At 38.2% G+C, this 26,508-nt stretch overlaps 1 protein-coding gene across 1 annotated transcript in view; it reads right to left on the bottom strand.

Annotated features, from left to right (window-relative positions):
* LOC139730500 (unconventional myosin-XV-like) overlaps window positions 1-26,508 on the bottom strand; it is a 144,283-nt gene that overhangs the window by 32,405 nt on the left and 85,370 nt on the right. The window contains exons 30-39 of the mRNA XM_071641340.1: window positions 23,794-23,988; window positions 20,987-22,249; window positions 19,972-20,112; window positions 18,879-19,014; window positions 16,408-16,520; window positions 14,887-15,002; window positions 14,098-14,191; window positions 10,683-10,848; window positions 3,181-3,275; window positions 545-586 (exon numbers count right to left, since the gene is read on the bottom strand). Coding sequence (XP_071497441.1) covers window positions 545-586; window positions 3,181-3,275; window positions 10,683-10,848; window positions 14,098-14,191; window positions 14,887-15,002; window positions 16,408-16,520; window positions 18,879-19,014; window positions 19,972-20,112; window positions 20,987-22,249; window positions 23,794-23,988 — 2,361 coding nt within the window. The remainder of the gene's footprint in view (window positions 1-544; window positions 587-3,180; window positions 3,276-10,682; window positions 10,849-14,097; window positions 14,192-14,886; window positions 15,003-16,407; window positions 16,521-18,878; window positions 19,015-19,971; window positions 20,113-20,986; window positions 22,250-23,793; window positions 23,989-26,508) is intronic.

The raw sequence follows: 26,508 nt of genomic DNA, 5'->3' as shown, positions 1-26,508 counted from the left end.
TCAGTTAGTAAGCAAATAAGATACTTATGAGGCCATGTCATTGTAACTTTATGGAATTTGAGGCAGTGGACAGTGATTGACATCACTGTTTTTGAAAACATATGAAACTTTGAAATTCATATCCATATTTGGTCTGACATTTGTAAAACTTTCATTGCCCACTCGCTGTATATGCCATGCATTTAGTGAGTCTTTTTTTTTTTCTTTTTTTTTTTTTGGGGGGGGGGGAATTGGGACTTTCCAAAATGTTTACGAGTGGTTAGGTTCGCACTAACGGCACATAGCAATGAATTGAGAAATTTATGCGTGCACATTGTATCACGGTCAAGATCAGCGTGAATAATTTTGAATGTATCTAAATTTGCAAATGGCACCTGACTCACAAAATTTTTGAAAATGAAAATCTTGCAAAATATTCATTGGTGGAAAAATGAGTAAAGAAAAAAAAAATATTAATGTATACAATAATTGTTTTACTTCATTCTATCTCTCACAATCTACTTGAACGCGGAATGGAATTTTTAAGGTCTATGAACTCGTTTACCTCTTCACGCATCCTGGACTCGATGTTAACCCGGTTCTGGGCCTGATCGCCATGCACATGAGGTGGGGAAAAGACAGTGAGTTGTTAGAACTCTCCTACATGGATGTTGATGAAACCAGACTATGGTTCATGCAGAGGAAATGGCAGGATTCACTACAAAAATGTTGTCCTCTGATCCACGTATGTTCTGTGGCATATTGCTAAAACATATTTCCGAAATCAAATCTGGACCAATTTGACTTTTTATTGAGAAGAATCCTCGCCAGAAATTATGATAAAAGGATATATTGTTACATTTTTCACAGTATCACATGCTCTTTTCTGAACATATGGATCTACATGATTTTGGGCAAAGATGTATATTTTAATTCCCAGCAGTCCCAACATTAAAAAAAAAAAAATTGAAATAACCAAAAAAAAAAAAACCACATATGGGTGCATGTTTGAACATGTAAGTAGCATGACCGAAGATTTTTCTACTGCAGTTGGTTTCAAGGGAATCATCTTTTAAGATGAAATTTCAGGGAAATTTCAATTCCAACAAGAATTCATAAGCTGACTTTAAATATTAGATTGATTGCACAGAAAGACAAAAAAAAAAAGAGAAGAAAGGATCACTTCAATTTGATTCCAATTTTGTATGTACACTTGAATAGTACCACAATTCAGGTTTCGGTCCCATGACTTCAATGCACAACTTTAGAGTGAGACACACAACAAGCGTAAGAATTACAGCTCCGAAGAATTAGTTGTTATTGCATGTTCTCAAAAGGCATTTGCACCTAGAATGAAACAAAAAGAGAGGTCATATCCCTCCCCCCCCCCCCTCCCATTATAACTTCAGGAAATGTACTGTAAACGTCAATATTTTCGCGCGATTAATTTTTCGCGCTGAGCGGCTCGAAAACGTATTCGCGGGTTCTTAAATTCGCGCTCCGCAGCAGGTTACTTTACTGTAGTACACATTCACTGCTTTCATCCAAAGCCTCTGCTACATAGCTTGCTATGCCAGCGTACGACAAGCGACGTAGCGAGCGGCTCGACTGCGAGTACAAGCACTCAAATACGTAGTACAGCTGTGACTCTAGTACCGTAGTCACGGGGGACTGTAGCATCGATGCGTGCGGTGCACACATGCATGCTACAGTACACAGCAATCTAGGGTATCGTCTCTTCGCACAGTACTAGTAGCGTAAACATGCCTGTACATTGTACTACGTAGCAGGATCATCGATGAAGCGCACACAATTCATCCCGTTCAAAATGTGCGTAGAAAATTGTGAAGATATATTCGCGCGTTTTTGAATTCGCGCTAGCCGAGCGTAGCGCGAAATCCGCGAAAATTAATGTACCGCGAAAATTTCCACGTTTACAGTATGTGACTGCTGGTGGAAATGCACTACTGGTATGGTGCTGTGCGGGAGGGGGGTATCTACTAACACAATGTGTTTGTGGTTTGCCATGCAATGCTCCATGATTCAAAGTGAGTGCAGCGCCATCTACAGTCAAAGATCTATAAACAATGCTGTACATGCATACTGAACTGATCAAAAAGATAGTGGGGGGGGGGGGAGACAATCTGTAGCATGCATGTAGAACAATACTATAAGATATGCAGAGCAAACATATCTATTGATAAACTGGACTTATGGACATATTGAACACAGAGCTGAAAGATGAATTCAACTCTCTTTCTCTCTCTGATACAATCAAACTGACATTCTGGTATAAAGTAAAATTATCATTTGGTGTCAAAATTCAACTTGAATTTTTGGCTGGACTAAACTATTAAAGAAAATGACACACATTTTTTTTCTTAATATCAAAATTTTGAAAGAAGAAAACAACAAACATTATCTAAATGCAAACTTCACCACTATGGGGCCAGAATATGATAATGAAGTTCTTTTTTTTTTTTTTCCTTCTTTCTTTCTTTCCTTTTGGATCAACCTACTATCATCTCAAAAATTTAGAAACAGGTGTTCTGGCTAATAATTTTCCTGCCTTTAACAAATTCACTAGCACAGATTCAAAAGATACAAAGCAAGTTTGATAGTATCTACAGTTGTATAATATTCTTGCTACTTAAGTCTGAAAATATCAGAAAAAATAGAGTACATGTGAATCACATGAATTACAATTGATATATGAAAGGATCTCTCTATGGGTGCTGATTAATTTCACATGTAAAATGAAAAGTAGGCATGGGAATGCACTCTCATGCAGACATTTATCAATTCCCTACCAATAAGGAAGGGGGAGCAAGGAAGACTGGAAATAACAGAATAATAATGATAAAGATAGAGAGATAGCATGAAGATAAAAGGAAGACATATCAAAAGATGAAGAGAGTGACAGACAGAACAAGAGAAAAAAAAGAACCATGAGAATGACACAAGGAGACACAGAAAAGAGAGATAAAATATCAAAATTAAGGAATACATCATAGACGGAGAAAGTCAAACATACAATATAAGGAGACATAGAGAGTCATCGACAGATAGAGAATCAGACAACAGAGCAGACAATGAGAAGACATAGACATAAAAGGTGACACAAACATGGACCAAGATCAGGGGGTGGGATAGAAATGTACATCAATATAAAACCATGACGGAGAACATTGTACAACTGACCTTGATTTGCCGAAGTGTCTGCGGACCAGGGGCTGAAATGACCATCTCCTTGGGGAAGAGGCCCGAGCGGCCATCGAGCATACCAAAGAGCCATCCTATGGGAGCCAACGTGCAATACAGACAGAGACATACATTTTTGTGTCATGTGCTATTTGTTTTATAAACCAACATCCCTATCCCTATTGTTCTTTTTTTAAATAGAAATGCCACATCACACAATATTGACATTCTCTCACTTCTGCTAAAATTTCTCTGATTGCTATTATGTAGATCAGCATTGTACTTACACCTTTGTGGCCAACTGTCGCTCATTGCAAACTTCTTGCTGGCAAGGGAAAAAAAATGTCCACATTCTTGCATTGGTTTTCCTCCAGCCATTGCCCACATTACTATTTTACAGAAGCTGTAACAATAGGTGTTAATACCTATTGCTTGCCATGGCAGAATATAAACAACTTGATTAAGTTTTGTTCAGCTTTGACTTCACACTCTTGGCGTCCATCCAAATGTGAGCACATTCCGATGAGGCATATAGATATATTGCATCAGGAAGTTCATATGCCGAACATAATATAGTGAAAAAGAGGAAGTTTGTACACCAATGAAATCACATGCTACAGTATATCCTGCCTGACATGACCCTTGGCATATCAAAAATACATTGTTGCTTGTCCAATGTCATGCTGTAAAGGTACTCTCATCTATTTCCCCCCTTGTCTCAAATAAAAAAAAAGAAAAAACATCATATACAGCATATATGGGTGTTCCCGTGGGAATTCCATTTCTCTTAATCACATTTCAACCTGATACCTATTCTAGACACAAGCTAAAGATAACTATATATTTGCAATTTAGATTCAAATAAACCTAAATACATTGATCTAAAATCTATAAAAAAAAATAAATAAAAAAAAAATAAAAAAAAAACAACTATGCATTTACTTCATTTAAACTTTAGTCTGCCTCATTTATTACTTCATATACCGGTACCTTGCTATATAAACATCAGAACTGTATAGATGCTACAAGATTTCTACTTTTCCCTAGGTACAAAGAGAAATGAATTGTAAAATAATACAGAGCATCAATAGTTCTCAGCAATTTTTTGTAACTTTGCCTTAACATTACAGAGTACACAGCAAAAAAAAAAAAAAGCATTAGGATTACATGTACACAGGTGTATGTATGGAAGTCGGGCACTGAGAGCAAAAAAAAAAAAAAAATAGTTTTGCTTCAGAAGCTATTTTACAACCTTGATCTTGCATTTTGCCTTTCCTCACATGATCTGGAAGAACAGGAAATCATGAGAGAAAACAGGAAGTCATGACTCTGTTTATCCTGCACTGTATATCTTTACAGATATCACAACAACTAGCTGCCTCACTGGTATCCATATCCAATGACACAGGAACTGCTGAGCTGGCTGACCTCCTTCCTTCCTTTTTTTTTCCCCTCAGCATAATAACCTTAGCAGCTGAAACCTTCACATAAGCTTGCTTTTGGCTATTTTACCTTAACTCTTGCATATCTAACTAGTATTTAGCAAATAAACAATGTAGCAATACAAAATGTAGCTATCATTAACGAGATAACAAATTCCCCCTCCCCTTTCTTTCATTGTACATGACACATGAATATGGAGGCATGGGCTCACATCTTATGCTCTTAAGTCTATGGCAGCATGTAGTGTGTCTCTTCAAAAAAAGTCTTCCCTTTATTATTCAAAAGACTTCAATCAAATTTGTTTGGTGTCAAATGTCAGCGTCAGATATAATCACACCTAACTGCAACAGGGAAGCCCAGCAAAGAATACTTTGTACCTTGGTAGTGTCTCTCTGCATGTACACAATTGGGGGATTGGGAACTAAAAATCAAAATGTTCCCTAGAAGCACAATGGCATATCATACAATTGTACAATAAGACTTTGGGACTCTGACAAGAGAGCCTTCACTGGTATCATACATGTACATCCCAGAGATTTCCAAAAGCACACTGCATACCATTTGCTTCATGAAGCATATACACCATCTAAAGCATTTTTCTTTTATTTGAATCATTCACATCTGCTCTCCCTGTGCTGCCATACAATATGCTTATGAGAATATATAATGTGTTTGCTGGTGTTGGTTTGCAGGACAATATACGGCGGAAATAAGCTGCTTGGCAGAGGTCTATGCTCTTTGAGGGCTCTTCTAAGTTTTCTTCTTTGTTTTGTTTTATTTTTAGCTATATATGTGAATAATTGACCTAATGGAAATCATGGGCACAAGGTTGCTGACTCTTGAAACGCTCACCACCTGAATTTTCAGAACAACTTGAACAAAGCGGGAAAATTTGAAATACAATATTCCATACATGCAAAACACCAAGTGCTGTATGTGTCTGTCGTAAGATATCAAATATATGCCACATCGACTGAAACATTAAAACAGGGAAAAGCTAGTGATGTGCATGAAGCAGTCAATGCCTATGGGATACTTTCAAAGAAACCTCTCTACAAAAAAAAAAAAGAAAAGATAAAAGATTTTCCTGCCTCCTGAGAGGGTGTAGAGATATGATAAAGAGAAAAAGACGAAAGGACTCCAACAAAATGCAACTTTCTACCAATTCACTCACAATACACTTGTAAATATATCTTCCAATCACCTTGTTTCTATAACATTGACAAATCACCAGGAGATATATTTCTATTTTTTTCAAAGCAACAAAGATAGATAGATAGATAGAGAGATAGATAGAGAGAGAGAGAGAGAGAGAGAGAGAGAGTGGGGTGGGGAGAAAAACAGTGCTGGTATTGTAAAGAGGTAAGGCACTGATCAGTGATCCAAAGAGAAAAGAACCAGTGGACAGGTTTGGCATTTGAACCCAACATCAATCAAGAGCAGAATCTGATATAATTGGCTGTAAGTTGACTACCAGTTTGCAAAAGCCAATTGTAATCACCTCTAATTCACAGATCCTAATCTTAACTCTTAACGTGCCATGGTCGCCGAACGGCGACCTTAGTCCTGACGTGCCATGGTCGCCGATCGGCGACTAAGAAGAGCGAGAAAAGCATTGATCATTTAAGTTATTGTGGTACCGTAATGTGTTACACCAAGAAACTGCCAATGATATGTACTGGTAGCTGATTAGTATAACCATCGTTTCCACTGAAAATATGACCATGTTTACATTGGAAATTTTTGAGTAAATACATGATTTTTCAGCTAGATGTATTTTTTTCACGTCGGGAAAATCCGCAGTGAGCGCACCCTCCGCAGGATGTGTATGGACCAAAAGTCTCATTGGTAAACCACGCGTGTGTATGCTATTGAATCTGCGTGTATTGTCTATGCGGTTCCACTCGCATTGTTCCACTTGGATGCTGTCCTGCGGGAAGCTGCTTTGATTTTGTCCCTGAAAGAGGGTCAGCTTTCGTTCGGCGGTCAAGTCTTTCATCCTTTTGTTTTGGTAAACGTCACTAATCGTCCCCCACGCTAGCATAGGAATTACGCGCGGACAAAGGCCAGCCGATTTCAATAGAATACGCCCGCCCCCTGTCCGCTGAGACAAAAGGAGGATTAGTAGGTTCTTCCTTCTCAAGTGGACAAAAGACACTCTTCCAGGGCCAGGGACATTACTTCAGTTGCAAATACAGGATCTGGGACTAAAGAAGTCACATTTGGGAATGAATTACTGAGGCAGAAAGAGAAATTGCTAAGACAAAATAAACTGCTAGTATCTTTGGAATCATACAATTCTAGAAGGCAATTTTGTTATCATTTGAAAGAGGAGATGTTGCTCTAAAACTTTCTCACAGAGTCAAGGGAGCGTTCTATTGAAGAAAAACTGCGACTGACTCTTTTTTTCCATACTACACAAAAATTTCTAATAATTTTTTTGATGTATCAATTACTTCTGCAATATTTCATGTTCAGATAGAAATTATGGCAAACTGACTACATGACATGAAAGAACAAACATTTCTTGATATATGTTGTGTAGAACTCAATTCAAAACAGTCAATAGTTTCAGAGATATGGCGGTTTTAAATTTCATTGTCGGTCCAATTTCGAAACATTCTAGCTTTAGGTAAAAACCTCTGGCACGTTAGGGGTTTTGGGGCTAGGGGGCTACAGCTCTGTAAACTCGTTTGTGATTGGCTGGGAAGTATAAAGAAATGATATCTAGTGAAGAAAAAGCTTTCACCACTTTCAACCAATGAGAAAAGCCCTCTCAAAGGCCAGGAAGTTGTGGTGGACCCACCCATGTTCATTTCCATGCAGACTGCAATGAGCTTCATACAGTTGTGCAACAGGCTATAAATTGTGTGCATAAATTTACATAGTCTAGCATAATCATTGTAGCAGTACAACAAAGGCTGAATCTTTTTACTCTAAGATTATCTGCTCATTATGGCAATTCCATAGCTTATGAGTAATCTAAATTACATGCAAATGATACTGTATAGGCTGTTATTTTCGCGAATGAGGAGGTCTGGGACATTTTTTGCGAGATGTTGTTACGCGAATCGAAATTGAGGATATCATAAGTGTACTATTAGCCTACCGCATGACAACATTTTCGCGTGTTGTTAAATTCATGAAGTCATACATTCATCCTGAGTAGAGAAGGTACAATGCTTTATCTACATTTAGACCAACATTTGGTCCATAAAATCTGAAATTGCCCCAAAATGTTCCAAATGTGGTTTGTAATTGTTACACACTTTTGTTTATAAAATGAAAAATGTACCAATGCTTTTTGGCATAAAAATCACATCAACTGAAAGATGATAGATTCTTTACAACATTTATATCTAGACCTTTCTGGGATACAAGAACATGTGTGAATAAATGTGGTGATAACATGTCAAAACAATTTTGAAAAAGATAATTGTATGGCATAAAAAGGGCGTCCTACTGCTAGAAATGAAATGTTAGGGCGCCCTCACTCAGATTATTACGTAATATGAGAGTTTATAGCATAAGCTTTAACATGATTTATACTGTAAAATGAGGAATATTCATGTGCATTTTAATTTTGTGAATTTCGCTAGAGCCGAGATTCGCAAAATTAAAATGCACGCGGAAGTTCTTGCCTACACTAGATGCATTTGAATGTTAGAGGCATCTCGCAAAAATTTCATATGGCAAAAAAGGTCGTCAGCTCAAATTTGCAAAAATGTCATGCCATGAAAATACTGTTTTTTTACAGTATAACATGGTGCAATAATGTCGACAATGGCAATCAGAAGCAGCCACCAACAAAGACATGCCTGCAAAAAGGAAAAATACAATGACATTTTGGCTTGTACTGTGTGACAGATATTGGGTGAACAATACCTGTCTATGGCCAAAGACATATATTTGAGACCACTTCTCCTACCTTTTGATTGCCAGCAAGGGGCAGCACATTAACCATCCTACCAGCAAAATATGACGCACTTCTCTGATCCCGGTTGGCAACAATGTGAGATCCCATGCAGAGGACCAACCCAAAGCAATAACAAGAGCGGCACTCCTCAGGGACACAATAATGGATGACAATCAATTGTCCCAATTTTTTTTTCTTACATGCAAGTACTACAGCAAATTAACATTGTGCTCAGTTGAATGGAACTTTGTGCATTCAGGCATTCATTTCATCTTCCTGAGTGCATGGATGGCTATCTATTTACATGATGTCCACATATAAAAGTAATGTGCCCAAAAATATTGGAATGACAATCGGCAGAGGCAATTTGAGGCCACAGAGGCAATTCTGTCCGATGGGTTCATTTACCAGATGACATTCAGAATCGTTCTGAACCCCTGCGGTTTATTCGATCTAACGTTTTCTAAAGAAAGGGGGAGGGATCTTGATGATTCTAAATGATACCATACACACGTCGAGCGATGATTGGTCGAGTGTCTGTGGATATACAGGTACAACTGAACGGAGGTGAATATCCATTACCAGGATAACTACCAGTGTGTGTGCCTGCCTGTATGCTGACTCCTCATTACCAGTGGTTATTTGAAGAAGAATCTCACGTCAGATAGCTGTTAAATTCCCAGCACTCAGCCTTTCGTATGAAATTATTGATTTACAAATATACAGTAGCTCGCACAGTACTTGTCAAAGAAGAAAGAACACCCTTGTGATGTTTATCATCGCAACCATGGTAACAGCTAGGGATAACATCTCTTCCCAGGCAGTATTGCATGCATAGCCTCCCAGCATAAGTATAGACTTATCTAAGTTTACATTTTCATATATTCATATCATAAATCAAACTGCAGACCTACAAAATTATAATGCCTCTGACACTTTTCAAAGGCAGTTCAAAGCATAACAAAAAAATAAATATGAGCAGACTTGGTGACCAATCATCTTTGAAATAATGTCAACTGGACATATAAATACATTTGAGTACCTGAATATAAGAACGACCCAAGTCCAAATTTGGCTATCGCGTTTGAAGGACATTTACGTAGTCATGCAAATACAGATAATCATTCAAGTGACTGTTTTATATTCAAATTTGAATCAATAACACCCCAATAACCGAAAACACTTAAGGGAGTAGGGAATTTTTTATTAATTTCCATTTTTCCTAAATTTTCTCTAATGGACTTGGGTCGTTCTTATATTCATATACTCATTTGTAGATAAACATATTCGCACCCTCTTGCTCTCTTTCTCTCTCTCTCTCCGTTTGCAGTTTTCTTGAAAGTATTGTAACTAGGACCAAATACAATGAAATAAAGCTGTAGAATTGTCTTTCAAAATCACCCCAAAATGTTGTGAAACATTACACTTAATTCTCTCAATAAAATATATAAGAGAAGGCATACTGTAAGATTCAGCTCCAGAGCAGAAGAGATATGAACATGGAAGCTTAGAGTTTTAATAACTCTTTATGTGTCATGGTGTAAACCCCCTGTGTGCTACAATATTGAGATAGCAACATAGTCACGATTTTGAAAAACATACAGGTGTAATGCATTTTGTCATATCCTTGTAATTTTCCTCGAGTTTTGTTACTATGGGCATGAATGAGTGAAGTTGTAGAGAAACTGCCAAGCTTTGATGTGAATTTGGTGACAGATCTATTTTGTTGTTTTTTTCTTTCAAATAACCAGTAGCTAAAGTAGAGCCATGACTTTTGCACACAAAACAATGACAGAAGCTAAGAATTTACAAGCAAATTCACTAGGAATAATGAATGTCTGAGAGACATTCACAACATAAAATGCAAGCCAAATGTGACAGGATTGGAACTGCAAAAAACGCCTTCATTGTACTGTGGCATTTGGCGATTTTATCGATCAGTTTAAGCCAGTGTGTCGTTGAGCAGAATATACGAATGTGGCAAGCCGTTGACTGAGTCACACTTGCAAACATGGTACATAAAAAGCTACAGCTGTAATTTGATCAATTGTTTGGACTGCCATCCTATCAAAATCACTCCCAAGTTGTGCCAATCAAAAGTCTATGTATTTCGTGATTACCACTGGCAAAAGCCGAGTCTCACCTGGGTCGGTGACGTGATGTTTGCCGGTGACCTTGATGATGTCCCCCTTGTGGAAGCTCAGGAGGGTGGTCTCTCGAGTGATGTAGTCCTGGATGGCTCTCACATGCAGCGAATCTTTCTCCAGGTCCAACACGTATGCATCGACCATGCTCTTGATCTGGGCAGCCTGCAGCCGAGTGACCCAAGAAGATACAACAAGAAATTATCATCTGCACTTTTCTTTTTCCTTACCACACTGTAACTATTGGACGATACAACGGCACGTTATCTTATTTTGATTTGAAGAAAAGATGATAATAACTGCCCTTTATATGCAAGGATAGCAGACTTAAAGAAACAGGCCAACGTATTCATGAACTGGTATTGCCAGATCTTCACTCAGATGGAGACAGACTAATATAAAATCAAAAAATATGACTGACACTTAACCTGTTGAAGACGGTTTGATTTTGCTACAACACGCATTTCCCATAGACACCTGGCCGAGTATACTCAGGACTTGTCCTCACCTGGGTAAAGTCAATACAATCATGTCTTAAAGGGGATAGCTAGTATCTAATCAGTGAGAATCAGTGGGAATGCTGGGGGATGATTATTCCAATTTTTCCAATGTCCCGTCACTGTACAGGCATGCTAACCTTTTTTAAGAGCAGACTTAAAGCTCTAACCCTAATCAGGCCAGGCTTTTTTGGCTATGCTAAAGCCGGAGGGGGGGGGGGGGGGGGGGGGGGGGCATCGGTTGTGCGATCTCGATGAAATTTGGCATGCATGACACCCACGTCATAAAATACAAGATTGTATCATAAAATTTTTTTAAACAATCAATTTCTAATTTCAATTAATTAATTATGCAAACTAAGCTCAAGATCATATTTCAGCTTTCATAAAAGCATTGAGAGTCGACTTTTTGGTCTGTAAATCCATTTTAGCATATTCAACAATTGTACAGCACAAAAAATTCCAAACTCATTTCAATTCTTATGTATTTTATTGCTTTCAGAATTTCTTACGTATTTCTTTGTTTTTTAACTTTTGTTTTTTCTGTTTTTTATTGGAAATTGTCACTTACCACTTTTCTACCATAATTGGCATAGAATTAATCAATGAAAGTGATTAATTGTAAACATAATCAGGTTTTTATGACTTTCATGACAGAGCACTGTTTTCCATAGGAAGTGTACACAAAATCACAAAATTGTGCCCGTTTGGGGGTGACATGCCGTTACAAAAATGGGCATGGCTTCGAAAAAGTATGCGCAGACGTTGCAAATTTGGTCTCAAAAGTTGCGTGAGACTTGAACAAAGAAAGTCAAGAAGCCTTGCGACGAGGCCTTCTCGTGTTACAGAATTATAGCGCGAAACGTCGAGGGGGGCGGATTCCCCCCGGCCTTGTTAGGGTTAAAATGATGTATAACTCCAGTCAAATGGACTTTCCTATTTACCTACAATGGTATCAAAATATTGAAAAGAAAACATAAATTCTGGAAAAGTGTTTACTGAGAAAAGAGGCCCTAAAGTATAGGAACTACTTAAGCGCTTCATCTTACCAAACCGTGCTTTAATACTGTGCAGTGAATGGGAAAAAAAAAAAAAACAGGATGTGAAACACAAACAATGAAGAGATTATCAGATTATGCGGGAATTGATCATGCTCTAATAACACATACTATCCATGACTAACACTGCCTATCACAGCAGTAACATCATCCTTTTATATTAGAGTTGAAAGTGAAGAGTGTGTAAACAGTTTAATTTAGAAATGAAAAGAGGACTCTAAGAGACACCTAATCACACTTTTCTACAAAAAAAAGCTTTCCAGAAAAACTGCAAGAAACATAATTTCCCATTCTTTACTTTACCATAATGTGATTAAAATTTTGCTCCTTCAGAAACTATGAGAAACTGAAGATTAACTAGGTTGACCCATCTCACCTATTTTGGCCCTGACACAAAATTAGTGTGTGCGACTTTTTCTTGCTTTTATGATGTATGGTCACATAAATTACTGTGTACACCACTTCACAAGTATAGTTTCCTGTACTTGCCATTTGGGGCTTGTAAAAAAAATTTCTGTGAGCTGTTGAATTCATGATAGAGAATCACTTTGATAGACAAAGAAAGTGTTATCCATTCTCATGAGAATAGTTACCTATTTTCAACCTTGTAGATGATAAACACACTGACGGTACACATTACAATTTCACAAATATTCATTCATGTTGTTTTGAAACTACTAAAAAAACAGAAAATATAACATGTTTACTACTGACGCTTCACAGCATGTGTTTTCAATGCAACACAATATAAACAAGTTTTCTTCTTTCCAGTTCTGTTATGTTTTTTTAGTGTTTTTCAGGCTTTTGTATTTTTAGTGGTGTTCAGGTTTTTGTATCTTAGTGTTGTTCAGGCTTTTGTAGTTTAGTGTTGTTCAGGTTTTTGTATTTTAGTGTTGATCAGGTTTCTGTATTTTAGTGTTGTTCAGGTTTTTGTATTTTAGTGTTGCTCAGGTTTCTGTATTTTAGTGTTGTTCAGGTTTTTGTATTTTAGTGTTGTTCAGGTTTTTGTATTTTAGTGTTGTTCAGGTTTTTGTATAGGTTCTTATGTTGTCACTCATTCTGATTTGACCTCCACTCTATCTCTCTCATTACCTTCACTCCTTTCCTATTCATATGTGTTCATTTATTGCATCCCTCACATATTATTCTTTTGTTTAATATTCAGTGCTTGGGTAATCAACCTATTAAACTAGTAGGCCATCTCCATCTTACCTGCTTTCATGGGTTGTTTTGGGGTGAATCTGGTTCTTCCATTTATCTTGGGCTCCTCCATTTCTTTTATTTCTATTGGTTCTTCTAGTATATATATTAGAATATGCAGATATACTCTATGTAAATAATGTTCACTGAGGTACACTTTGCTGAAAGCAAGCGGCTCCACAATGAATCAATGCACTTCAAGATTTCAGCCTACAAAACTTACTTTGTGTTGTTTGTGTTCACTAACACGTAACACACCTAAACTATTGTTGATGTTTCTGCTGTAAATCCAATCAACCAATTTCTGCATTGGCATTGTTCAGAGGCAAACATGTGGAGGCATTCTGTTTTAAATCCAATCAATTAATTTCTGCATTGGCATGGTTCAGAGGCAACATGCCGAAGCAACCGCAGTCAATAGGAAGTCTGTGTACCACAACGTAACAGACAAAGAAAATCAGCTTTTAGAGTTCTCTATTTCTATGAATCTATTCTGGTCAACCCATAATGACATATCCTAAGAACGACAGTGAGAACCCTAACCCGTTGAGGATGAGTCGCGAGTATACTCGGGCAGGTGTCTATGGGAATGCCTGTTGTAGCAAAATTAGTCTGTCCTCAATGGGTTTAACTAAGAAATTCCTGTTCCACAATGATACCTTTGTGGTGAAGAGTGGGATGAAGGTGCCGTCTGCAAGGCTGATCTTCAGTGTGTGATTGGAAGACACCAGAAGCTGACCAAGGTCAGAGAAGCTGTGGAGGCACATAATGGAGATTAGACATGTACTGTAGAACAAGATATTTTCGCGGCATGAAATTTTTGCGAAAATTGCGTCTAACATTTAACGATCACTGCATATTGGAGTGTTGACATGAATTTTTGCATGCACTTTAATTTTGCGAATCTTGGCTCTTGAGAAATTTGGGAAATTGAAATGTACGAGAACATTCCTCATTTTACAGTAGTCAGTTAACCAGCAGATGGTGGCATTGACGATGATGGTGATGATGATGATAACAAAAAGGAAAGTACGTAGAAGAAGAGGAAGAAAACAAAGAAGAAGATAAGAAAAAATCAGGAGGAAGAGGAGGAAAAACAAGCACAAATTTAAAAAGGATAAGAATGAAAAAGGCAAAAGAGGATGACAAAAAAAAAGAAAAATAAGAGAAGATAAATAAGAGGAGGAAGACAAGGAATGCAGCAGAAGAAAACAAAAGAAACAAAGAAATGAAAAAGGGGAAGAAAATAAAGAATAAGAAAAAGAGGAAACAATAAAAGTCGAGGATGGTCACAAAGACAAATAAGACAAAAGAAAAACAGAAAGAGAAATGGCAAATGGATAGAAATCATTATACTTCAACAATATACAGATGACAAAGTCTGTGATTAAGAGTTTGACTTTGACATCGGTGCATGATATCGATACTTGGCCACACAATGCACTCACTTGAAGGACTCCATCACGACTAGCTGGTCCTTCATCGGGTCCGATTCGTGGCTCACCAGATAAATACCATTATCACTGACACACAGCCACCTCACTCCACGATGCTGGCTACCACCCTGGGATGATTGGAAGGATTATTTGAAAATGATGAAGAGACTTCAGGAGATTCGACTGACTCGTATCTCTCATATCTATCAATGAGGCATCAAAGCACTGGCAGGAAAGGATCTGCTCAGATTCTCTTATTATTTGTAAATTATTTACAACAAATACTATTATCATGATCATTAATCTGACACTAGTATCACTTGAAATGGGTTAATAACCCTCCACATCCCATACATACTGCAAATGCAGGTCACTAGATGTTAATGAGCAAGCAAATATCCCTATGACTGGGTTAAACTTAAACAACATATTTCATTTGCTACTGCTAGCAATGCCACTGGTTCTTTCATTACCCAATTGCAATGCCAGATTTGCTCAGCATTAAGGAATAAAACTGCAGTAAGCTAAACCAGAAAGAGGTACAATTATAATTCCATGTTGTTTTGACAAACTTGAGGGGGAAAAACTCAAAAGCATGCAAATCCACATGAACGTCATTGTGCTGAATACAGGCCCAATTAGCAAAGTTAGTGATTAGCATTTTAGATTGGCTTCAACACTTAACATCAAAGTGGCCGTATTAGTTAAGCCAATAGAAAGAAAGAGCATTGCAAAGTGTTAACTTCTCCAATGTGCATATCAAGTAAAACAATAAAAAGTTTATGATTAGTTCATCACCAAACAAAACAAGCATTCATGAAGGATCATTTCTGCACTCATTAATTGCAAGATTATTCATTCTAGTGATGTCAATTATCCAAAAGATACCAAATTGACGTATTCAAACAGAGCACAGTGATTACTGAGTATAGAAAAATCTGTAAAATAGGCCAATCACTCCCATCCCCCCCATACATTTTTTACATATATATGAAAGTATTTGGAGCAGAACAGCAAAATAGGTGCGTTGACATGTGCAAATTGGATAATACGGTACAATGGTATCGTCTTCTTACCATTCTCTTACTGGCTTATACATTAAAAAAAAAGAAATAAAAATAAATAACTTTTCCTCAGCTGTACCTCATCTTGACAACTCATCGATGGTTTAATGCAAAAAACATAATTTCTTTGTTTTAATGATGCTGAAAGATGGAAATTAGGTGACGATTAGTGTGCGGTCTTCAGAAGATATGTAGGGCAATAACATCACTTTAATAATGATGTCATTCACTCTGCATATACAAGTATATGGTCATAACTGATGTCATTGTTTTTGCCAGAATATGTAAAACTTGATATCACTTTTTTTTTTTCAATTTCATATTCAATTCGGGAGAAAGTTTCCCTACTTTTTTTGTTCAGTATTCCTCCGCTGATTGAAAAATCAACTTGAACGTGGTTTGGAAATATCATGTTTTACGTGTCCCGCTTCACCCAGCCGCTTTCAAGAGCAGTGATGGCGATACTCACATGGACCGGAAAGAATCGGGCAAAGTAGAGGGGCAGCTGCCTAGCTGCCTCGATCACCTCCTTGCGGTGGGCACTCTTTTGGGACACATTCTTTGGGGTGATGCCATACTTGTCTGGGTGGCGGTTAGAGCAAAGCAGTGCAAAAAACATACAGCCAACCTCAAAGTGTTAGGTTAGTTGAAAAGCACAAGCAGTTAGCACTCCAAGCAATAACCCTCTCTTCTTGCAATTTCTAACTGATCTCTATCAGAAGCTTATTGGTTTATGATGCTTTAACATAATCTCTCTGCGTATCACAACTTTTGATGAAATGCATGAAACACCTTGGATATACATGAAATAACCCCTGAAAATCAAAGTGTTTCACAATTAATCTGCCCTCTAGCAAGAGCTTTTTTAATAGATTTGTTTTGTTCATTGTCCTCTTAGGTCACCAGCTCATGAAAATGAAGTTGCAATAATCCCCAGGACAGATATTGGTACCTGGTATACAGCAGCAATACGAATTTTACTTTTGCCCTAAATTTGATGGTTAGGCTAACAATCTCCATTTGAAGGTATTCTCCCCCCCCCCCCCCCCCCATGACACACACACACAAAAAAAAAAAATAGAGAAAAAGAAAACTTAATCATATGCTATAGAATAAATTTTCCAGTGTGGCAGTGAATATGAGGTTGGGCCCTCCCCTCCCCCACCACAAAAGAAAAAATATATACCTTTTTCCATGATGATATAAACTTGCAATATAAAACTGATTCAAACTTAGTGCTTCCGAGCAAAATCCTTGATACTTTTAATTATGAATGGCTTTGTGCGTTCTATAAACTACTGCTCTAAATTCTGTAGCAAATACATATGGCAAGAAACAGGTATTTGTAATGCCATTGTAGACATAAGTCAAAACAAATGATAAATAAAATAAAACTGATATTGTTAAGCAAAACAAAACCTGGGATAAGTACCAATGATGCACTTGTATGGTTAATAACATGAAGTAAGCAAGTAATAAGATGCAAGCATGGTGTTACTGCAAACATCTCTTCCTCATATACATGACCATGCAAACTTTCAAAGAACGCATAAGGTGAACATTAAATGGATAAAGATTGTCTTGTTAGAGTCACATTCCACAAGCTGGGTTAATGATACATCTGATGTCAAATATTATCACAACCATCACCAGTGCATTGCATATTATGATAGGGTATGAAATACACTTGAAGTATGTTCTCAAGTAACAAGGTGGAGGTCATACACTTGAAGTTTGCATGGGTCTGAAAGCACCCACATTCTGGGTTGATGGCCTCACACAATCAATCGGGAAGTACTTTAACTCATTGCTCTGAATGATCATGAACAAAGCATTAAAGTGCCATTAATCAACACAGAAAGCCAATAGTCATTTGTGTGTGTGTATGTGTGTGATTTTTTAATTTTTTTATTTATCTATTGGGGGATAGGAATGGTGCTAAAACTTGAACTGCCGCTTGTACGTCACGCAAGAATACAAACATCTATTGGTTACAGCCTGTAGGTACAATTGTATAAACACTCCATAAAATATTTTCCTGGAATGGACAGTTCCTGTTTTTCTCGCAATCATATTTTGATCCATCTATTCATTTGTTTTGATTGTGATTGTTACACAATAAGCTGTCCTGAAAATTACTGAGTTGTATATATCATACTGACTAATTTCTCTTTATCTATAATTCTCACTCTCTCTATCTGTATGTTTATGTCTGTCTCTGTTTGTTTGTCCATCTGTCTCTCTGTCTGTTTCTTTCATTTTCTCCTTCACTAAATTCACCTTGAACTTCTTTTCATGACTTTAATCTGACTGTCATAAAGTCCTTTGAAGTTTCAGTTTCTGTTTGTCACGCAGAGACTACAATTGATAAATACCAAAGGATTTGTAGGAATACTCTTACAATTACTTGAAACACATGCATTCCTTTTACGAAAGAGGTAAAAATGCCTCTGGCAAAAAAGGAAAAAAATGAAAAAATAAAGAAAGAAATGAAATGTCTGATTAGAAATACCCACGGCCTGACTAAAGAAGAGAATTGCAGTTGTTGTTGTTGTTTTTTTTTTTTTTACTGATCACTGACTACTACCGGCAGAAAAAATAATAAATAAAAGTAAAGAAGTACAACAGGACTACCCATTGTAAGTGCATGTACATGTTTCATGAAACTGGGGCAGTGTATGATGTTTCTTGTCCCAGGAAAATAATAGTCAGCATTTTCAACTGTAATGCCCTTAGGGCCATCAATCAAAATGCAGTCTTTGCTTGATGCAACATTTCAGAGAGTAAAACCCATGAATAATGAGTTGAGAATTAATGCTTGGTGGGGCTCCTTATTGATATGCCTTGAGGCTTGATCATGAGACACTAGTAAATAAGGCAGTCCCCTCTCCCTTGAAGTCAATCCTGGGCCAGGTACATGTATGGTGATGATCAACTTACCCAGCAGACTTGCCATCAGCCGCTTCTCCCCTTTGCGCATGCGAATACAGCTGTTGCTGAAGACGTCGTAGACGATCTGGGAGAAGATGAGCTGCTGGGCTGTGGGGTTGCCAAGGCGCTCTCCTGGAGTGAATACCTGACAAGGGGGAAGGGGTTGGTAAACAGGAGCTTATCAAATATGGCAGGATCTTGCTGATTGTCATAAATACGAAAGGCAGGGCTCGACTAAGTTTTTTTTCTGGTGGCCAGTTCGGGCCACTAAAGTCTTTAAATCTGAAACTTGGGTCGCTAAAAATTTTTTATTTTTTTTGGCTTTTGCTTCAGGCCACCACATATCTTTTTAACCCGTTAAGGACGAGTCCCGAGTATACGTACGGGCAAGTGTCTATGGGAAATGCGCATTGTAGTAAAATCAGTCCGTCCTCAACGGGTTAACCCTATTCTAACTGGGCTATTTGAGACCAAGTTTTTACTGAGGGGGGGTCAATTTGACCCCCCCCCCCCCCTTCAGATCTCGGCCACTGATGGCGCGATTGCCGCAAAATTTTGCCCTAACATAGAACTGGATGTCAAATACAAGATTACACAGTCATACAATCCAAAAATATTGATTGTCTAATTTTAGTAAATTAATTATGCAAATGTATGCATGAAATCATATTCTCCCCTGTAACTCCATTAAAAAGACTGAAGGATTTCTAAATTTTTGTGTCAGAATTCCTTAAGACACATTAAACAATTTTCTTGTAAAAAAATTGCACAATCAAAATCAATTTCTTTTGTTTTTTATTGTTTTGTTAATTTCTTATGTATTTCATTGTTTTTTCAACCTTTTGTTTTCTATTGTTTTTTTCCCAAAATTTATTGCAGGCACTCTTTCAAGCATATCCACATTATAATTTATTAATTTCAATGATTTAAAGTTGAAATAATCTATTTATGTCAATTTAACAAAAAAACACAATTTGCATTGGATTTGCACACGATATCATGAATTAGAGCCGTTTTCGGGTTGACATGCATATGCAAAACATTATGTAACATCAGAACGAAGTACCAGTAACCAAAAACACATGAGTAAAAGTTTGTTCACCTCTTTCCTGATGGTGAGATTCCAGCGGACGCGGGTGTACATGTAGAAGGACGACTGGCTGACGGGGTAGATCAGAGTTTGCATCTTCTCCATCTCCTCAACATCCGCATCAGAGAGGGCATCTGGGATGGTGGAGGATGTCTGGAGGAGACAATAATTGGTATCTGGGGGTAAGTAATGAACAATTGTGCAACTTACACTAAAACAAAAAATGTAGGAGTAAAAAGGCCTTGTCTAAAAATGATATAAAGAAAGTTGTAGGTTAGGAGAAGGCAAGAACATAAAGACGGGGGTCACACAGATTCATCAACTAATACCTGTATCAGACAGGTCATTTGGGATGGCTTCGAGGATGTCAAAAAAGACATCTGACAATTAAAGAGACAATGACAGCATTTTCTGTTATATGTCACTTGCATCTCTTTACTGGTGTAAACATGGAGATTGAAGGTGGTGGGCATGAAAGGTTGCAAGAATGTCCAAATGGATGGAGGATGTCAGCAAAACAGGAGAGAGAACAAAAAAGAAAGTTTAGAGGAGAAAAAATGAAGAATTAGGAGATGCTGTAGATGATAAGGATAAGATGCAATTGAGGTGGAAATAGGTGCCGTGCAATTACATAATTAGTAGTAGTAGTAGTAGTAGTAATAGTAGTAGCAGTAGTAGTAGTAGTAGTAGTAGTAGTAGTAGTAATAGTAGTAGTAGTAGTAGTAGTAGTAGTAGTAGTAGTAATAGTAGTAGTAGTAGTAGTAGTAGTAGTAGTAGTAGTAGTAATAGTAGTAGTAGTAGTAATAGTAGTAGTAGTAGTAGTAGTAGTAGTAGAAGTATTAGCAGTACAAAGTAGTAGTAATAGTAGTGGCAGTAGTAGTAGTAGTAGTAGTAGAAGTAGTAGTTGTGGCAGTAGCAGTAGTAGTAGTCAGAGCAGTAGTAGCAGAAGTAGTAATAGCAGTACTAACATAAAGCAGGTTGGCCACTTTGGCAAGTCTCCAGTGGTCAAGAAGCAGCATAAACTCACCACAGATGGGGTGTCGTCAATCTCTTGGATGATTCCTTGTGCTTTCAAGATCTCCACAGATGGCATTTCTGTCTCTGTTTGAGTGGCCTGAACTGCAATCTCCTTCCGCTCCTCTTCCACGATTGGAGGTGGTGGTGGTGGTGGTGGTGGAGGTGGGGGAGCAGGGTCTGCAACTGCTACTGCTGCTGCTGCCACGACCACGGGGGCAGGTGGTGGGGAAGGCACTTTAGGTGGAGGAGGTGGAGAGGCTGGCTTGGCAACAGGAGGAGGAGGTGGCAGGGGAGGCGTGGTCTTTGGTGGTTCTTTCTTTGGTGATGGTGGTGGAGCCGTCTTCATCTGCTGCTGCAGCATCAGCAAGGCCTCTGCGTGGTGGTCCACCTTCTTGTTGTGCTTTTTGGCAACCACTGGGGGTGGCGACTTGACCCTTGCGGGTGGTGGAGCTTCTGGTGCAGATTCTTTGCTGGCCACGACATGGCCGACGCCCTTCGGACCAATGTTCTTCGTCTTCGTCTTCCGGAGGGTACTGGCACGCCCCTGGAGCATCTCTGGGGTGATGGGGTTCACAGGTGACCTCAACTGCAGAGGGGCCTCTGCCTGCTGACTCTGCTCCAGCTGGAGACGGCCCACCTCCAATTCTTGTTTCTGCTCTTCCGCCTTGCGGGGTGGCCACACAATTTTGCCGATGCGGACCGTCCGTGCCCTGTCCTTCACGTCGTCCATGGGGATCGCTTTGCCACCCTTGGAGACAAGCTGTGGGGGTGGAGGCGGTGGTGGTGGTGGTATCCCCTGACTGTTTACTGGGAAAGCAGGTGATGTTGGAGGCGAGACTGAGGAAGCCTTCAGAGCAGTCGTCTCTCCATTGGAACCATTGGTGATGCTGACAACCTCCTGGTTGAAGTGAATGCTCTTCCTCTCACTGGACGATGGAGCAGATGGGGCAGCTGCAGGCTGCTTGATGGCACTCTTCAGAGGGGCGCTGCTCATGGGAGGTGGTGGAGGAAGGGGAGGGGATATCGATGGGGAGGAGGAAGAGTAGGTGGGAGACGATGTCGACCTGGAGGAGGAGGATAGCCGCTTCTTGGGTGGGGCTCCATTCAGGGATGGCTGCACCTGTGGCTGCTTGCTCTGCTGCTGTTGCACCTGGGTCTGAGCTGCAGCAACAGCAGCACTTGTCATGGCTTGGGTCTGCTGCGTCTGCTGGCTCAACTGTTGCATGGTTTGCATTAGTTGCTGCTGAGTTTGCTGCAACTGGAGTTGTTGTGCCTGCATCAATGGGTAATATGTCAATGAAGCACTTCATTCCATGAGTAGGACTGATCTATACTGCTTTTAATAGTTTTAGACTCTGCATTACATCAATACTCTTTCCAAATAAGAAAAAAAATACCAGCAACACTTGATTTTGAGTAGAAATAGATATGGCAAGCACACAAAACCACATATGAATACAGTATTCAATTTCTTCTTGAGGACTATCCAAATTGCATACAAAATGAAAGTGCAGGTACAAACACTTTGCTTCCATGTTTATCACGAGCTTGGCCACAGTGGCATAACAGAGTGCTGACAAAGATAAAGATGATTAAAAAAAAAATCTGGGGCAAGTGCCAACAGTTTACAGAGCCTTGTTTATATCATACAAATGGGAGCCTGGTAATGCTGGATATCATCTATGACAAAGTCTTCATGAAGATCTAAGCTCACATACAGCGTATGATGAGTCTATTGATTGTGGGTATATGAAAGGATACTACATTGTATTTGTGACCTATCATTCACTTGCCATTTGAATTATGAAACTGTAAACACATACCATTATCATACAATATCATAGAAATACCATACTTGCCAACATTTGAAAATTAGACATCTGAACACTTTTTGAGAGGGGAAAAAATGTGCACAAAGTCCTTTTGGCCCTGGTCCCGGGCTTGCTTTGGGGGCATGGAAGATCCTAGGTTCTAGATGCTCTGTGGTGCAATCTGAGTCTTATTTAAGAGATCATTTTCCCTAAAATATAAATCTTATGTACAGTACTGTATGGCAGATTTTTATACAAGCAATCATCTGGATAAGACAGATAATAGTCTTGGTTAAAATACGTGATACATCAATTGATGTTTCTAAAAAGGAAAAAAAAAATGATTTTGTCTATTTTCCAAATCAGAATGATCAGTTTTTCATGACAAAATCCTCAGAAATCTGAATGGTTCAGTTATACATTTGTAATTAGAACAATTGGTAAGTACAGTGTATGAAATACCATCATTATTATAATCACTATCATTACCAATATTGTTGTGACTATCAAAACCATCATTAATATAATTATCCTCATTATTTTGGTTGAGTGATCACTTTATAGATTTATTCTTTCTCTCAGGCTGATTGATTGATTGATTCATTCATTCATTGACTGATTCAATCATTGATTCATTGATTCATTCATTCATTCATTGATTCACTGATTCATTGATTCATTGATTTGTTGATTACATTGTAGTTGATTGATTGATTCATTCATTCATTCATTCATTTATTCATTCATTCATTCATTCATCCGTTCATTAACTGATTCATTGATTGATGGATTCATTCATTCATTCATTCTTTCATTCATTGATTTTATTGATTGATTGATTCATCCATTCATTCATTCATAGGTTGATTGATTGATTGTTTGATCGATTGATTGATTGATGGATTGATGGATTGATTGATTCATTGATTGATTGATCGATTGATTGATTCATTTATTCATTCATTCATCCATCCATGCATCCCCATCTCAGTTCAGTAGATAATACCATGAGAGCCTGCTGATTGAGGTATGCCTGCTGGGACAGGGCCGGGTCGGCCATCTGGGCTTGGGGCATCATGACAGGGGCCTGCATCATGGTGGGCTGTAGGGTAGCAGGCTGTAGGGCAGGCTGCATGGCCGGCTGCATGGCGGGCTGGAGGGCAGGCTGCATGGCCGGCTGCATGGCAGGCTGCATGGCCGGCTGCATGGGAACCATTCCTAGGTAGGCGCAAAGTCAACATTTTTTTTTTTTTTATTACTAATCTTTATAACCAATCGAGAGTATCAAAATGAATCATTGAATGTTTTGCAGCACATCTGGGGTTTTTTTTGTTTTGTTTTTTATATATATGAGAATCAATTCACAGTCATAGTGCACGATGAAAATCACACATTTAGCAGTAGTAGCAATAGGAATATTAATATTTTTACTATCATCCTTATTCTTTGATCATTACAATTGTTTTCATTATAACTACCACTAATATGATCATTATTACTGTACTATGTTATACAATGCTATTTCATTTCAAAAGTTGGTGTGAAATGTTCAGTGTAACAATTTCAGCCATATAAGGAACACAGACATTGTTATACCTTTTTTCATATCTACATCTCTTACAACTATAGAAATGATGATCTCATCGGGGTGATATATTACCACTACCAGTATCAAGGACATTTAACTGTTATCTCTAATAGCATGCTTCTCTGGTGATCAATTGTGGTAAGATATCTCTCAAACTCGGCAATTTCGTGATTCCCATGCACACCAATGTATTTGGTGAGCGTGAAAACAGGTCGATCGTCCCGACAAGTTTCATGGGCAAATCAAAGACTTCTTTCCCATTCTTCTTTTTTTTTAATTTTAATGTTTCACTGTCTCTCCTAACAAAACAAAATCATGGGAAATAGTATGGCCACAAAGAAATTGGTGGGATATGAACATTGATTGTAGATACCCTCATGTACAGTAAAGGATAAGATTGCAACAGAAATAAAGGTGGAAAGATGTATTTTGTGTGTGTGTGTGTGTGTGTGTGTGTGTGTGTGTGTGTGTGTGTGTTGTGTGTGTGTGCATACATACAGTGTACATGAATTAACAGGCAAATGTCTTCATCAAGTTTATGTGCATATGCATATATATTCCCATTTGATCTCACCACATAATGGACCCCATGTATTTGTCAAATCATCTGAAGGATGCACTTCAGCATTCCCCGGAATCATCACTTTTTATCAAATGATCCATTAGTCATAAAAATCAATCGAGCAGAAAATAAAAAAAAAAAAGTGAAGTTTTCATTGAACAGTTTGATAGCTCATTTGAGAATCATCATTTGTAGTGGATGAATACACTATGCCAAATCATTAGCAAGGTTTTCACATCTGGCTAGCCAAAATCATTAGCCAGGTTTTCACATATGGCTAGCAGCACAACAAAGACACAATGCAATACTTTCTCATCAAAAAAAAAACCCAAATTAATCTGTATAATTTTGATGTACAGTATATGGTCTAAAAAGGGAGTGATGGTATGTTAAGTTAACAGGTACCAAATCCTTAATACAGATATAATACATGTATGAGGGGCATATGATTCTATCAAAGACTATATAGAGCACTCTTGAAATTCAAGGTACAGGCATATATACAATAATTTTATCATTACATTAATATTGCTTCATGGGAAAAATGTTCCTTTCTTCTCTCTCTTGTTCTCTGTCTCTTTTCTCTCTTCACTCCTAAAAAGGGGCTATAACACCATGTCAGCAACTCATGCAACAATGCACATTCTGAATACTGATCCATTCAGAACCCTCTTGTCACCAAGTAATGAATACCTGATATATCATTGAATATGAACATGATATAATACACATTTACTCCCCCCCCCCCCCCCCCCCCGAAAAAAAAAAAAAAAAAATTCACAGTTTGCAGTTTCAAGGATCTTTGGATTGAAGAGCATTGACATCAATAGCACTCTGGATTTCTTTTCTTTTTGCTTGGGGCTATATATGCTCCTCATTTTTTTCTCCTTTACATTCCGAGCCAATACACATACACACACACAAATAGTTCTGGCTGACTGATCTGAAAAACCAGCTTATTTTCAGTGTGCACACGTGTGTCTAAGTTCACTTGTTCATTTACACAGCATTCTCGAACAAATCCATCGTAGTCATGTAAATGGCAGAATCTTCTCACGCCAATATTCTTTCATGAATCTCAACAGTTTGGATGATACACCTATCGCTACAATGTCACTCCTACCAAAGATATCAGTGGTTATGATGTTAGTAAAGGTAGAAATGCAACAATGATGAAATCATTATTGTCAGTACTATCATGAATGTTCCCAACAATGAAGGTGTGCAACACACTATTCTCACCTCAAATACAGTGGCTTAAGTTTGTATCAGTTCACTGAAAATGCACCATATCATATTTCTATATCAAAGACACTGTGGCTACAAGTTTGTGACTGCACAACTTCAATAGGGGGGGGGGGGTGCAAATATCTGAAATTTTCTCTTTCTGCTTTCAACGTGAATACAGGTAGACCACCATATACTTTAGGAGTACCCAGACCTTTTTTTCCTAGACCTGTTTTGCATTGCCTCGTTTCTTTTAGTTCTGTTAAAGTTGTGTTCAAGTCTTGATTGATTCAAGCTAGTACCTGGAACAGCAGCTGCCACGGGCTGGACAAGCGCCGTACCTG

The sequence above is a fragment of the Diadema antillarum genome, unplaced genomic scaffold (genome assembly GCF_040938485.1).
Source record: "Diadema antillarum isolate AM-2024a unplaced genomic scaffold, OU_Dant_1.0 seq00000318_RagTag, whole genome shotgun sequence".
Classification (NCBI taxonomy): domain Eukaryota; kingdom Metazoa; phylum Echinodermata; class Echinoidea; order Diadematoida; family Diadematidae; genus Diadema; species Diadema antillarum.
This window is presented reverse-complemented; position numbering and strand designations above follow the sequence as displayed.